At 40.4% G+C, this 13,243-nt stretch overlaps 1 protein-coding gene across 3 annotated transcripts in view; it reads right to left on the bottom strand.

Annotated features, from left to right (window-relative positions):
* akap13 (A-kinase anchoring protein 13) overlaps positions 1 to 13,243 on the bottom strand; it is a 93,802-nt gene that overhangs the window by 68,108 nt on the left and 12,451 nt on the right. For all 3 annotated transcript variants that reach the window (XM_084013450.1, XM_084013449.1, XM_084013448.1), the window contains exons 3-5: positions 5,329 to 5,482; positions 2,443 to 2,606; positions 1,760 to 1,931 (exon numbers count right to left, since the gene is read on the bottom strand). In XM_084013450.1, the coding sequence (XP_083869576.1) occupies positions 1,760 to 1,931; positions 2,443 to 2,606; positions 5,329 to 5,482 (490 nt within the window). The remainder of the gene's footprint in view (positions 1 to 1,759; positions 1,932 to 2,442; positions 2,607 to 5,328; positions 5,483 to 13,243) is intronic.

Raw genomic sequence — 13,243 nt, 5'->3', positions numbered from 1 at the left:
TGATAAATGGAGAGCGGAGTCGCACTCCTCGTCCCCTACACAGCAGCTGAGCGGTTTGTATTGAAGCGGTGACATATTGTGAAGCAGAGCCTATTAGAGCAGCCATCACTCACGGCAGCAGGCAGCCGTCTTCCGCGTCAACAACATGACAACTGACTTCGATGCAAAGGAGGTACCATGTGTCTGTCTGTGTGTGTGTGTCTGTGTGTCTGTGTGTCTAAAACAGCCTTTTCACAACAGTACCAAGCACATCTTACCTAATCGACCGGGAGGGCATAACTGAAAATTGGATTTGATGACTTTTCAGGCCCCAAATAAAAGACAAAAACATTTGAAGTAGTGTTTCGGCTTTTACTCCCACTTCATTTCGTCAGAAATCCTGTCGGTTCGATCTTATATCCAAGTCCAAGTTAAACCATAAGCTATCATCTAAACAATAGCCAGAGGTAGAGGACGCACTCTAACTACTCCCAAAAGTCTTGTTTACGCTGCTTCATCGCAATTACCTCGCAGAGTTTATCATCCACATCTGCTCGTTTGGCTTCCTTTAACTGATTGAAGTCATCAGAGTCAATAGCTGGAGAAAATTGCCACTTTCATTTTAATAAAAATGTATGTTTGTTTGCACTGACAAAAGCTGTTTCTCACAACCTGAACTGCTGTCTGGCCGGGCTGCAACACAGAGATACGCGGCTCTGTTTGATCATTCCAACAGCAGAGTCGGATGACGCGTCCAGAAAGAGACGTGCTTTCATGTTCATGTCTGTCTGTTAATAAAAGCTGCCAACTAACGCCACACTGACACCAGTCTTCTATTTGCGATAGCGCAGAGATTTTCATGTCAAGCAGCGCTTACAAGAGAATCTATCATTCAGTCATTTATCAGGTTAAAAAACATCACGACATGCTGGTTACAGCTTTATAAACACTATGATTTTGTTACCTGAAAATTTAGTTTTTTTGGCTATAACTCCCCCTTGAGGTAGGTTAGATTCATATATGATTCATACTATGTGACATTAAGTGAGTACATGTACTTTTAAAACATCCAGGTAACTTCTATTTCACATTGTCTCATTACTGATAAGGTGACTACTGCAGCGCAAACACCTCAGTCAATTAAGGATCAGTCATGAAAATATTGTTGAAAAAACATAGCTGTAGACTTTATGTCATGAATTGTTGTCAGTTGTCTGACACACAGTAGACATAACATTTAATGATGTCTATAGATGAGTCAAGGTTGTTGGGAAAGTAGACAAGCCGTCATTAATAATGGCATCTCACTTGTTAACCTGCTTATAACACTATAATCTGTGTAAAATATTTCATTTTTAAGCACCTTTGACGCAAAATATGTCCAAGAAGCTCCTATAGAACAGGTTACGTATTGAGAATATAGTCATCAAATAAAATAAAGGTTCTAATCCAGAAAGTGTAAAAGCTTCAATTCAATTATTACACTCTTTTCTGTGCTGCGCTCTAATCAGCTGCTCCAACAGCAAACTGAGACTTTAAGGAAAACAACTTAAGAAGAAGCCACAAGCCTCTGCTCCATGAAATCAATTCTACTTTTATAAATCTCCATTAAATCCTCATGTTTACATTGCATTCCAAGCAACTTGCTGACAAAGGACCAACGAGAAACTGCTGAGAATCGAGCAACCTGCCAGTATAGTGACATAGAGACACAGTGTCTGACACTTGGACTTGGATTGTATTGTGATGGAATGTGACAGACAGTCTACTTCAGTCTCACCAGTGCTGTTGGTTAGTTTGTTCCCCAGTAAGCTCCATCCTGGCGGCAGCACGAGGTGGTGGAGGGCCAGCGCCAGGCTCTCATCCAGGCGTTCACACTCCTGCAGGGGAATCTGACACTCATCCAGCAGCAGCGCCCCATCCAGGCCGTCGGCCCGGCCCGCCGTGCTCACCTGTGCGGAGGGTGATTGCAAAGAAGTCAAGTTTTACAGAGGACGAGCTGAGGCTTAGTCAACTGGAAGCACTCGCTTTAAGACGCTCAGCCTAAGAGCATTAACCTCATGCCTCAAGTGTAAGATGTAAATGCAGGAAGACATCCACGTGCATCTAGCTGCACTAAGCTCAATTTGGGGCTGTGCTGTGTTGACAAAAACAAATCATTCTTAGATTAAAAAAAAGGGAAGTTTGAGTGCCCGAGACTGTTATATTATCTTGTCCTCCAAATTCGATATAGATTAGAATATTTAATTATCTTCAATGGGGTGATAAATTGTGCTGAACATAGTAATTAATAATTGAATACCAAGGACTGAGAGACATCAAGCTCTGTCAGGGAAGATGGAATAACATGGCAATATTTTGTCTTACTGTCACTTTATCCACATTGCTGTATCACTTGTCAACTCGGCCTGTGTGGCCTGTTATTTTACTGTTCACTTGGAAATGACTCGTCTTGTTGCTCACCAGGAACTGTGCCATGTCAAAAGCCAAATCCTGGACAAAGCTGAATCGATGCTCAGCCAATGGAGCCACGCGGTCCAGACGGGGCTTTAGTTCCTCGGGGGACTCCGGGGCGCCTCGGTTGACTGAACACAAGGTGACCAACACCACCTCACAACAGTCATGAGCTACAAGACAACACAGGGAGGGACACAGAGAGGCAGAGTGAGAATAGAGGAGAAAAAGGAGGATGAGGTGACAGAGGACAGAGAGACTGTAGTTTTCACTTTGCACATTACACAAATAAATTGGTTATATTCAATACTATGACTCCGTCTGTGTATATTTCCCCATTTGCTTAAAATGTGCCTTGTTTTTGAGTATCTTTTGGGCACAATGCACATTACCAATTATTATACTGCATTCCATTTGAAGTGGGAAACCAGAAATTCATTAATAGCTAGCTAGTTGCATAGCTACCATACTAGCAGTGCTAAATCTCATGGGATTCATCTCAAAAACAAACCCAATTCATGTTCCTACTGAAACAGATGCACAAACACAGTCATGGAACACCTTTTGACATGTGACAATAGGAAATACACAAGTGTAAATCATTTTTTAATCTAACGGCTGACTGCTTCAGCTTCAGGGTCCCGGTGTTGTGCACATTGGCTCACTTTCACACAGTCATAGCTTACTAGGACATTTGAATACAACAGACCCATCATTACTGTTATAACTAACACACATTACTCAAAATGCTTGTGCAATTTGCCTAATGAAGGTGGGTTACTTCTAAAAGTACCATCATTTGGTACGTCCATTTAATTCAGGGTAATTGTACGACATGGAGGTCGACTCATTTTGAGACAAAATGTCCCTGCAGTGCACCCAGGAAAACTTTACCACTCTAAATTAACCACCTGACCAAGAAAAAGTAGATTTGCTGCTAAAAATCATGAATGAACAACGAGTCTGAGGTGTACTTTCAAAGCACAAACTTGTTTGCATAAAGTCTCTATTTCAGCATGGTTCATCAGGCAGAGGCGGAACTAAAGATAACTACGATTACAATATTTTAGTCATTTGACTTCCCAAAAATGGTATAATATGGACTTCTCATTAACAATAATCAGCTACAGCACAGTGCAAAATTAATATATTCTACCATACCCTAATTAATTCCAATACATCTGAATATTAATTACTTAACAAGATGCGCTTGAATGTATCTCACTAATACCTATTCAGCAGTCACACATCACATTCGACCTACCTCCAAATGAACAACAGATTTGATCAGTTAAATGAAAATGTATGCAAATGAGTTTTCAGTTGTCATAATAAAAAGAATGAACAAAGAGGACTGTAGTCCACATACAGGGTCAGAGTCACAACACAACAAACAGGGAATGAAGGCTCTGATTGATGCCTTGTAAATGCATGCAGTGCTGACATCGCTGCATCTAATTTACAGGGCACATATGGCCTTCTGCATCAATTTACTTCTTCCTGTACTTGAAGCTAGACATTGAGACCATAAACTCGTGTTTACAATTTTTACTGAGATAATAAATCAAGTGAGAAGTGGGGTCGTTTTTTTATTGACTTCTGTGCAGTCAGACTTCTTTTTGCAAACAGAGCAATCGCCCCCTGATGGCCAGAAGAGAGAATGCAAGTTGAAGGCACCTGATAAAATAAAAATGAATTGCATCTGTTGCATGAGAAGCACAAATTTAAAAGCATATCTGATATGCTTGGAGTCTAGATGTGGTGTGATTGCGATTTATACTCATTCAATCACACATTGGAGCACTGGTCGTGGCTAACACCTGATGGAGATCTGCACTCTACTGAGTGTGCCTATCTAGATTACTCTGTGTAACTGTTGTTTGTAGCTACAGTTACTTTGCAGCTCCACTTGAGCATTAAGGTCCAAATGCCTTGCTCGAGGACGCCTTGAACCAAGTCAAAGTGCATTTTCTCAGACCACTAGAGAATTCTATCCCACAACCTTCTGCTTGGTCACATGACAGGTCCTTCAGAGCCCTGTGTGTACTGATGGAGAGAGCAGTGAAGTGCAGCTAATCTGTTAGTAGAGAGTAACACCTCCCCCTGCCCCCCTCAGATGGCTCCAATTCATCCAAGCTCTTAACAAGATAATGTAGTTTAACATGTTCTGCCTTGTTTTTCTGTTTCTCACTGGAACAAAGACACTAGAGGAAACTCATGAGTTCAACTCTACCTTTCACATGTGTCCCTTTAGTGCATATGTGAAGCCTTCAACAATTTCATGCTTGTTGTTGCTCATTCACCTCACAAGAAGCATCTCTGACTTCAGTCCTGGCTAAAAACCTTCAGTTTTGCAAGCAGAATAAGTGGGATGTGCTGCAAGAGGAGGGATGCATGAGCCAGACTTCAGAAAAAGACAAATGAGATGGTTTCTCTCTCCGACAAACAACTTTTAAAAAACGAGTACAGTTGTGGTGGTTAATTAATCATTTATTACTTCAACTTTCCCTCAAAGCTATTATAACTCCTGACTGCCCTATGTGCAATGTGAGGGAAGAATAATACTATCCACTATCCCCTTTCTAAATATACATTTTGTTTTGAAACAGTCTGAGACTTTTTGGAATGCTTTAGCACCCCTTAATGTTCATTTGTGCTATAGCACATGATGGCTATATAGAATTAACCATTATAGGCAGTCTGACTGTTTTCACTTTGGGTGATTATTATAATATTATATATAGTATTTTTGCACAGGACTTGACTAACGTGTATGCTAGCGTCTTTAAACATAGAGGTCTGACATAGGTGACAACATAGGTGAGGCTGCCTTTCCCACAGGTCCATTAGAGGTAACATGGCAAGATGTAGGGCATTGTGGGTGGGGTGGTTTACCGGGACACAGCGCCTGCAAGGTGTCATGACTGCTCCTTAGGGTGCTGGTCAGGTGCCTCTGTGTGCTGCCAGCAAACAGCAGGAAGTAGTCGACGCCCTCCTCATCCACAGCCAGCTCTTCATCAGCGAGCTGCACTGTGATTACACACCGCCCCTGCAGAAAGAGAGACAGAAAGAGGGCAAAAGATTGAAAAACCAAAAAAAGAAAACAAAGAAGATATTTAGACAGAGGACTCAGTATTTTCAAATCAATAAAAAATGGAGGAAAAAACAGACTGCAGTGATGCTGTGTTGCGCCTTATTTCTAATATCCTCAGCTATTGATTTGCCAGTATGCAGTGCTTTTCACTTTCTTCTGATGAGAAGTTGACCCCTGATCTGAAAGAAACTTATTTTCCAAGTTAATGAAAACCTATTTTCCAGCACCATCAGACAACTCTCAACAAATGTGTTGAGTAGCTGCATTTCCATTACAATAACCACAATTCAGAACTAGTCGGGGATGCGTATGTCCCCTGTGCACAAGAATGCTCAAGAAAACAAATGCATCCCTTGCATAATTTAAAACTTGATAGTGTGCGTTTTGCAAAAACAAACCCCAGACAACTTGAACAATTAAGTCCACACATAAGGTGGAGAGGGCTAAATCTGATCCTCCTCTCTAACTGAGAGCAAATGAATCAGTCTCCCATAGATAAAATCAAAAGTGATCGGATGAATGTTGATGAATCACATCATTAACAAACAGGGAGGCGGCCGACAGTGCTGAAACATAGAGGAGAAGCTTGACTCTGCTGAGCGCTGTCAGTTTCAGACCACAGAGGAGGAAGTGGGGGAGTACGATGAGGAGGCAACATGATTAACAGCTTCTGAACTCACACTTTTTTCAACTAATACAGCTTGTTTTACCTCTTGTGCGTCCGTGGAAAATGAATCAGGTCAATGCTCTTTTCCAGAGACCTTCTTCACAATGGGAATTACAAGAATATTTCACTGGCAAATTACAGCGGTTACTGAGTGTACCAATTCACTTTCCACAGCTCTATGTTTCAGTTTGGTGCAAAGACCCAAATCAGAGACCTCCAGTGTGCATAAGACCTTCAGAAGGAGCGACTCAGCATTTATAGTGCTTGTGAAAGGAGTGTTTGTCTGCTCTAATGTCAGCAGCGACTGTTTGTTAGTTGTAACCAAGCCTCTCTTCTTACAGTAAGGAGCACGTCATGAACTAATCTCATTGGTTTTGACATTACAGGTTGCATCAATCAATGCATGATACAACACAATTGCATCATGCATTGTGTTGTATTGTTTGATGTGAGGGCAATATCTGCATGTTATCTCTAGATTAACTAAATCGGTCATAGTGCACACTACCTGGTAGCCTAAATTAACTATATAAATAAACGAAAAATCATTTCTAGCGTAATTATATTCCATGTAAACAATACACTCAACACTAACCAGGGTGCATCTGCCCATCGTCATATTTCTGGAAATAGAGCGAGCCATCAAAGTTGTCACAGAGTCTGCAGTTACATTTCAAACAACATGATTAGGGTATTTAGCAGATCAAACATACTGAAATAATTCTGATACAGTATGTTCACACTCAAAGCCTATCAAGTAGTGATGTGCAGGTTTGGGTTTTTTAACATCTGCACCCACAGTATCTATTATCCAGTGTGTGTGTGTGTGTGTGTGTGTGTGTACATTTTTTTTGTGCATTGACCAACCAATCAACCAACTGATGAATTGTTTCGGCATTGAAGTTGCGGTATCCACATCGCAGGATGTGCGACGTTGACAAATTGAGTCAAACTGGAAAACCCCAATGATTCCCATTTCCCATGACTAATCCAGTATTTTTGATTAATGGCAGGTTGGCCCATCACAGTTTCATGATGAACCGTTTTTACACTTTTTACACCAGCTGCTCAGTGTGGGAAGATTGTCTTCCATGCAGGGAGGAATGGGGCAGACTGTCCAGAGTGGGAGGGGCATGCGGCGACGTTGGCAACCCACCTGACCCGTCCTGAAACACAGAGCCCAACTTGTTCACCATGCTTTGTTGGTGTATACATCCAGTCAGTTTCTAAGTCATATTTATTTATTAGAGTACATTATAACTATATCGATCTAGACTCCTTTGCACTTCAAGTGCATCAGGTTGATGCATTTAACTTCATAATGTACAACATTTCGGGCAAAAATTACTGTTATTCTCTACTGAGGGGAGTCAAATTATTAGTGATTTTAGGAACAAAATACAATTCAAAATCAATACATTTTCTCAGATGTTTTGTGCTTACTAGATTATATTATGTGTCTTGCTAATGTGCAAATCATTTCAATGTCTCTATTGTGCATCCTGCTTTCTGTGACAATTGACTATGTTGTGTCTGGATAGCTGTGGGCTCATGTGATGTGATCAGAGGACAGACGGAGGAGGAGGAGGAAAGAGAACAAAAAAAGGGATATTGTTCAAAATTGCTGTTTTCCAGTGGGGGACTGCAGCTTGTTGACACCGAGGAGGGATAATGGGACAATTCATCCCACTCAATCTGACCAGTGTTGCAATCTTTTCACCAGCCCGGTCCAACCCGAACAGCCTGGCGTGGTGGGCAGTGACCACTGGCGTCGAGTTGAGCTTAACGGGGTTAAACATGCTTCCTCATTCTCTTATCAAGTGGTAGCCTCGGGGTCTTGTTCCATACAGGGGGGATCAGCAGGTTGACAGCAGCGAGGCTCGCCAGCAGCCTTGGGTCTGGCAAGTCTGTATCTGGCAAAACACTGCTGCTGCTGAGCAATGTGAGGGGAGAGGGGGGAGAAAATGTGTTCAAAATGCGACCAAGTAGCCTAGAGGCCACAGAGAAAGAGTTGAGACTAAATACACTGACTTGCAGCATTAGGGATGCAGGCTTTGCTATACACAGAGAGTCTCAGCTTTAACAAGCAGAGTCGGGGCACTGACACAAATGAGTTGTAGATGGGTGGAAGCCAGTAGGCATGACATTCTGTCCATTAACAAACCATCTCTTATCCCCAGCCCAGATTGGAAATTAGGGCACAGATTGGTACCTCAGCAGATTTGTGAGTTTGCACTCCACGAGTGAATGGAAACGTTTTAATGTGAATGTAAGTTCCACAATCTCACTATGGACAAAAGAAAAGCAAAGAGGCAAAATCCTTTTTTTCCTACTACCGAAGGCCGGTGGCAAATCACTTTGATCGCAATATCAACCTGCCGCATTTGGCGCATTAACAGGCGAATAGATTTTTGATGGCACCGCCACAATATCTCATTTTGTCAAAATTAGTATCCATCTATAAAAAACATGATAAGCTGCTGATTTTTTTTAAACTGGAGTCATAAAATCACATCTACATTATGAGTTTTCATTCATTTTGTTACTTTTTACCACCTTGCTTATGATTGTTGTGATCAATCTGCTATGAAATCAAACTGATTTGAATAAAAATAGTGGAGAGGAGAATAGATTATCAGCTGAATAAGATCATTGTCGGCCCTTTTTGCAGGCAAATGTGTTGGGTGAGGGGGTGGGGGGGATGGAGGTGGATAAACAGACACATCTGCTGGAGACCGCGGGGAACACAGCTGCACACAGCTGTTCAATGCGACCTTTGTAAAACATGCAAACAAGCACACACAAACGGAGAGAGAAGCCACTGACAATATGTCGAATAACAATAATAATAACTAAAATGCAAATTAGAACAATTCTCTCATGTGTCCGGCTTAATTGAGAAAAACAAACCGAGCAAATTTAAAGTGTGATGTGCATAAATGGAGGTCTTCCAGCCACACCATATGACTGTGCTCACCGCTGCTAATAAGTACTTAACAAAGTGACCTGCTGGGGTATTGACCTGCTAATTGGCGCTTGAGTGGGGAACAGGCGACTATTAAGCAACATCAAAAGAACAGCTGGGGGTTATGAACCCAGCCCCCTCTTCTTAAATATGCACGTGTGAGTGCAACTGCATGCTGCAAATCTACTGGCTTCAACTCTCCAGGTAAAGCAATGTTACATTTTTGGCCTTCACACATATTGTTAACAAATGTCACCAAAGCTGCTTTTCATGATTCATTAAGAACATATTATGCCGTCTAAATTAATGTTTACCCTCCTGGCTAGATTTCTGACGATAGACAGCACAATGTGTTGAAGTTTGCTCCACTCCGGTGCTCACACTAATTGTCACGACATCCCATGGCACCTCTAAGATTTTCCATTTACTGTAGATGCAATATCTTTGCAGCTTTTACGCAGTTCTGTTGCATGGAAACTGCTTTAATAACAATATGAAAATATGGACAACAAGTCACATCTCATCTTCGGTAAAGGTTCATGGCTACACTTGTCTGACAGTGTAATTCATCCCTGCTGGCATTCACAATGCAGAATATTGCAACCATTCTGCGCGGTTTACCTAGAGACATTGACGCTGGTTTTGGTCCCACTAGACAATTTAGAAGCTGACTTATGGAAATCTTACTAGCTAGTCACCTAGTTTCGGAAGAATGATTAAAGTGCAATTAATCAGCTCCTGTTTACACATGAAAAAACTGCTGTTTACCAATCAAACCAGCACACATCCTCCACTTTTCAAAAAGGCTGCTGACATCTGGAGCGCCCTCCAGCTGCAGGCCTTCACGTAATAAAGAGGACATGGGACAACTGCTTCTGAGTCCATAGTCAAGAGTCCTGTGTTAGACACAGAACTCCTACCTGCTCCTCTTATTGTAAGCCACTCCTGAAAACATCTGTCACCTAAATGCCAAGAAAGTAAATATAGTGTTTTTATTCAGTCAGAGCAGCAGCAAGGACTCTCTGTTCTTGAAAGAAAACTTAAACTTCCATACAAAGTTATTATTTGGGTCCAAGAAATGTTGCAAGAACACCAAAGTCTTCCTCACTGCGTGTTGTTACTACAGTTGGAGATCTAGAAATTTAAACTGGATGTTTCAATTTTAGTCACATTGAATGGCAGTGTGTTTTTAAGGGGTAAAAGATAAAATTACAGGCTGATTGCTTAACCCCCGTGAGCTATGTTACTGGGAACTGCAGTGATAAGTGTCTAAGACCTGGTGTCTAATGAGGCCTGACTGCCCGCCTGGTTCCACTGAAGAATCTGACTATAAATCACCGATAAGGTTGTCTGGGTGTTTAATGTGTGTACTCTAGCCTGTAGAGACACACAAACAAACACACACACACACACACACACACACTTCTGACTTATCTCTTTTCCTGTGTGCCTTCCTCACCTGCTACTGATATGGATGCTCAGAAATGTCTCCCACTCAAACAAATATACACACACACACAAGAAATGCTGGATGTTGGCACTGATGTCATACAAATCCACATGTAGGCATAAATCCTCCACTCAGCGATAGACCCATAGATTTTCCCTCCACCAGTCACTGTAGTCTACGCCGTTTTTTAAATCACATACTGATGTATGAGTGTTCTCTTTTACAATTTACTTAAATGTTTAGAGAGGCCATAGTTGTAAACATTTCCATGCATGTCACTGCTTTTGGATTTTACTGCGGAAAACGCTCACAATAAGTGAATTTCCAATATGGGATAATTATAAATATTGCCACAAACGACTAAATGCTAGCTTGCGATCATGGTAGAAAAGTGAAAAATAGAGTCTGATTTTCAAAATACAGGAAAAATATATATGTTTTGATTTTTCACTGAAAAGGATGTTTACAAAAACATGCGTCCCATCTGTGCAATATTTGTTGTTTGACAAAAGGAGAGTGATATCAGTATGTTTAAGTGCCATTTTAATAGTTTTAAACATATTTTGTGAATTGCAATTATTTTGGCAGGATAATTGTGACATGAAATTTTCATATCATCGCATACCAAGTCACTGCAGATAATATGTTCCAAACCTGACACAGGAAACAGTTAACTTTTAGTTTCTGAAATAATCAATGTAACACTGCTGCTGCTCTCCACTAAATGAACACAGCAGCTGTACAGCTCGGCTCTGCTCTCTGCTGTGATCACATTTTGGAGAATGTAATTAATATTTCTCTCATTAATGATGCATTATTTCACCCACCCACAACCCATCCGCTATTAATCAGAATGTTAATTTTTATGACACAACTCACCCGATTCGCTGATTTAACTGCGGTGTCCACAGTGATGACTGCACTCTCTGATACCCACACCTCATTAAATAAGTGTTAAACAATAGAGGTGTCAGGATTTTACACTGAAGGTATTTTAGTTTCTTTTAAACTCTACCTGGAAGTGTGTTGAAGACCATTTCCAAACCCAAAGAAATCTGATTACAATATGGCTGACACTGTAAACCAAACAAGCAAATTAATAATAAATAAAAGAGTTGTTATTACAAGAAAAGGGACTGTATCACACAATAATGTAAAAATATTCAATATAAGTTATACTAAATTGATTAAAAGTGATAAAACCCTTTAATCTAGTAATTTGTCAAATAATGTAATGAAATGGATGACTGATATTGGAATATATATAAATGTGATATATAATACCTTACCTAGATATGGAACATTGTTGGCAAAGATTATAACTGAACTAAATATTTCTATCATTGGAAAATTAATCCACCCACACCCATGCTGATTGGTTATTCTGCAAAGATTGTCCATTAGAGCAGAGTGTCTCTTACGTGTCTGAAGAAGAGTTTTTCTGATATTTTCTCTGATTTTAGATTAGACACCATCAGAAAATGACGACAGCTGCAGAACAGGCGTTACCCAATGAGCAATAAAGGCCAAATAGTTGATTCCGTCATATTAAAATACTCCTATGTTTTGTCAGATCTTATGGAATTTCTGCATTCAGACTGGTTTTAAATCGAATTTGAAATAAAAAAAGAAATTGATCTTATTAAATAAATAGGCTCCATTGAAATATCTTAAAGTTAAGTGCAAATTGCGTTACATTTTCAGGAAATTATTAACATTATTGGGTGCTAGAAGGAAAACAAGAAATTGCCTGAGGCCATTGTGCATTCCTGGAAACAAGGTGGTTTGTTCTATTCAAGAGAAAGGGGAAAGGCATCTTATTTACAAGTGAGGGTAAGAGGGATCATGAGACTGACAGCTTGTCAGGGGCAGGGTGCAGAGAGCTGCTCTGTATGATAACCTGTGATAACAACCAGGTAGGGGAGCCACAAAACAAAACATTCAGTGTATAAGTTGACTCTCACCTACAGAAACAAGACAGGAAATGTAAAGCTGCTGAGATATATCTGCAGGAACACTGCTACATTCTGACTTGAGAAGTCATCAGCAACAAGAAGCACCTCCTCCACCTGAACCACCTATTTCTCATGTTGCTCAATTAGTTAGGAAATAAAGAATGATGTTACTACATGGTGAAGACTTTTACTTCTTTGTCAGACATCCTATAAATGAGCAGAGCCTTTTTCTCTGGACAAAAGACACTTTGCAGTACAGCTTGTTCTTTTACACACAGACAGTCTGCATAATCAGCATTTAAATGAACAATTAACAAGAACATCCAGCAGCGGTATCCTCTTTGGCATCAAGCCCTTTGCTGTAATTACCTGCTCACCTATTGATTTGGACAAATGGTGTATGTTCAGGTAAATTAGGACTCGATTTGAGTTATTATTTGAGTTCCAAGGTCCTTCTGAGCCAAAATCAGAGCCATGCTAAAACTTTGACAATGTAGTTATTTGTTTTTTAGTTTGATACAGAAGAAAACCACATACATAGGTGGATCAACACATCAACACTTTGACGGTTTTATCCTAACGGGAACCGACAAACTAAGAAATAAAAAGATGGGAGATGTGTTAAATTGAACAGTTGTATGTTGTCAAATCAATAGTCTTGTTTTTATATTTCCTAATA

This window comes from Eutrigla gurnardus (assembly GCF_963514095.1).
Source record: "Eutrigla gurnardus genome assembly, chromosome: 1".
NCBI classification, from domain to species: domain Eukaryota; kingdom Metazoa; phylum Chordata; class Actinopteri; order Perciformes; family Triglidae; genus Eutrigla; species Eutrigla gurnardus.
The sequence above is the reverse complement of the archived record's forward strand: the minus strand, read 5'-3'. Positions and strand labels throughout refer to the sequence as shown.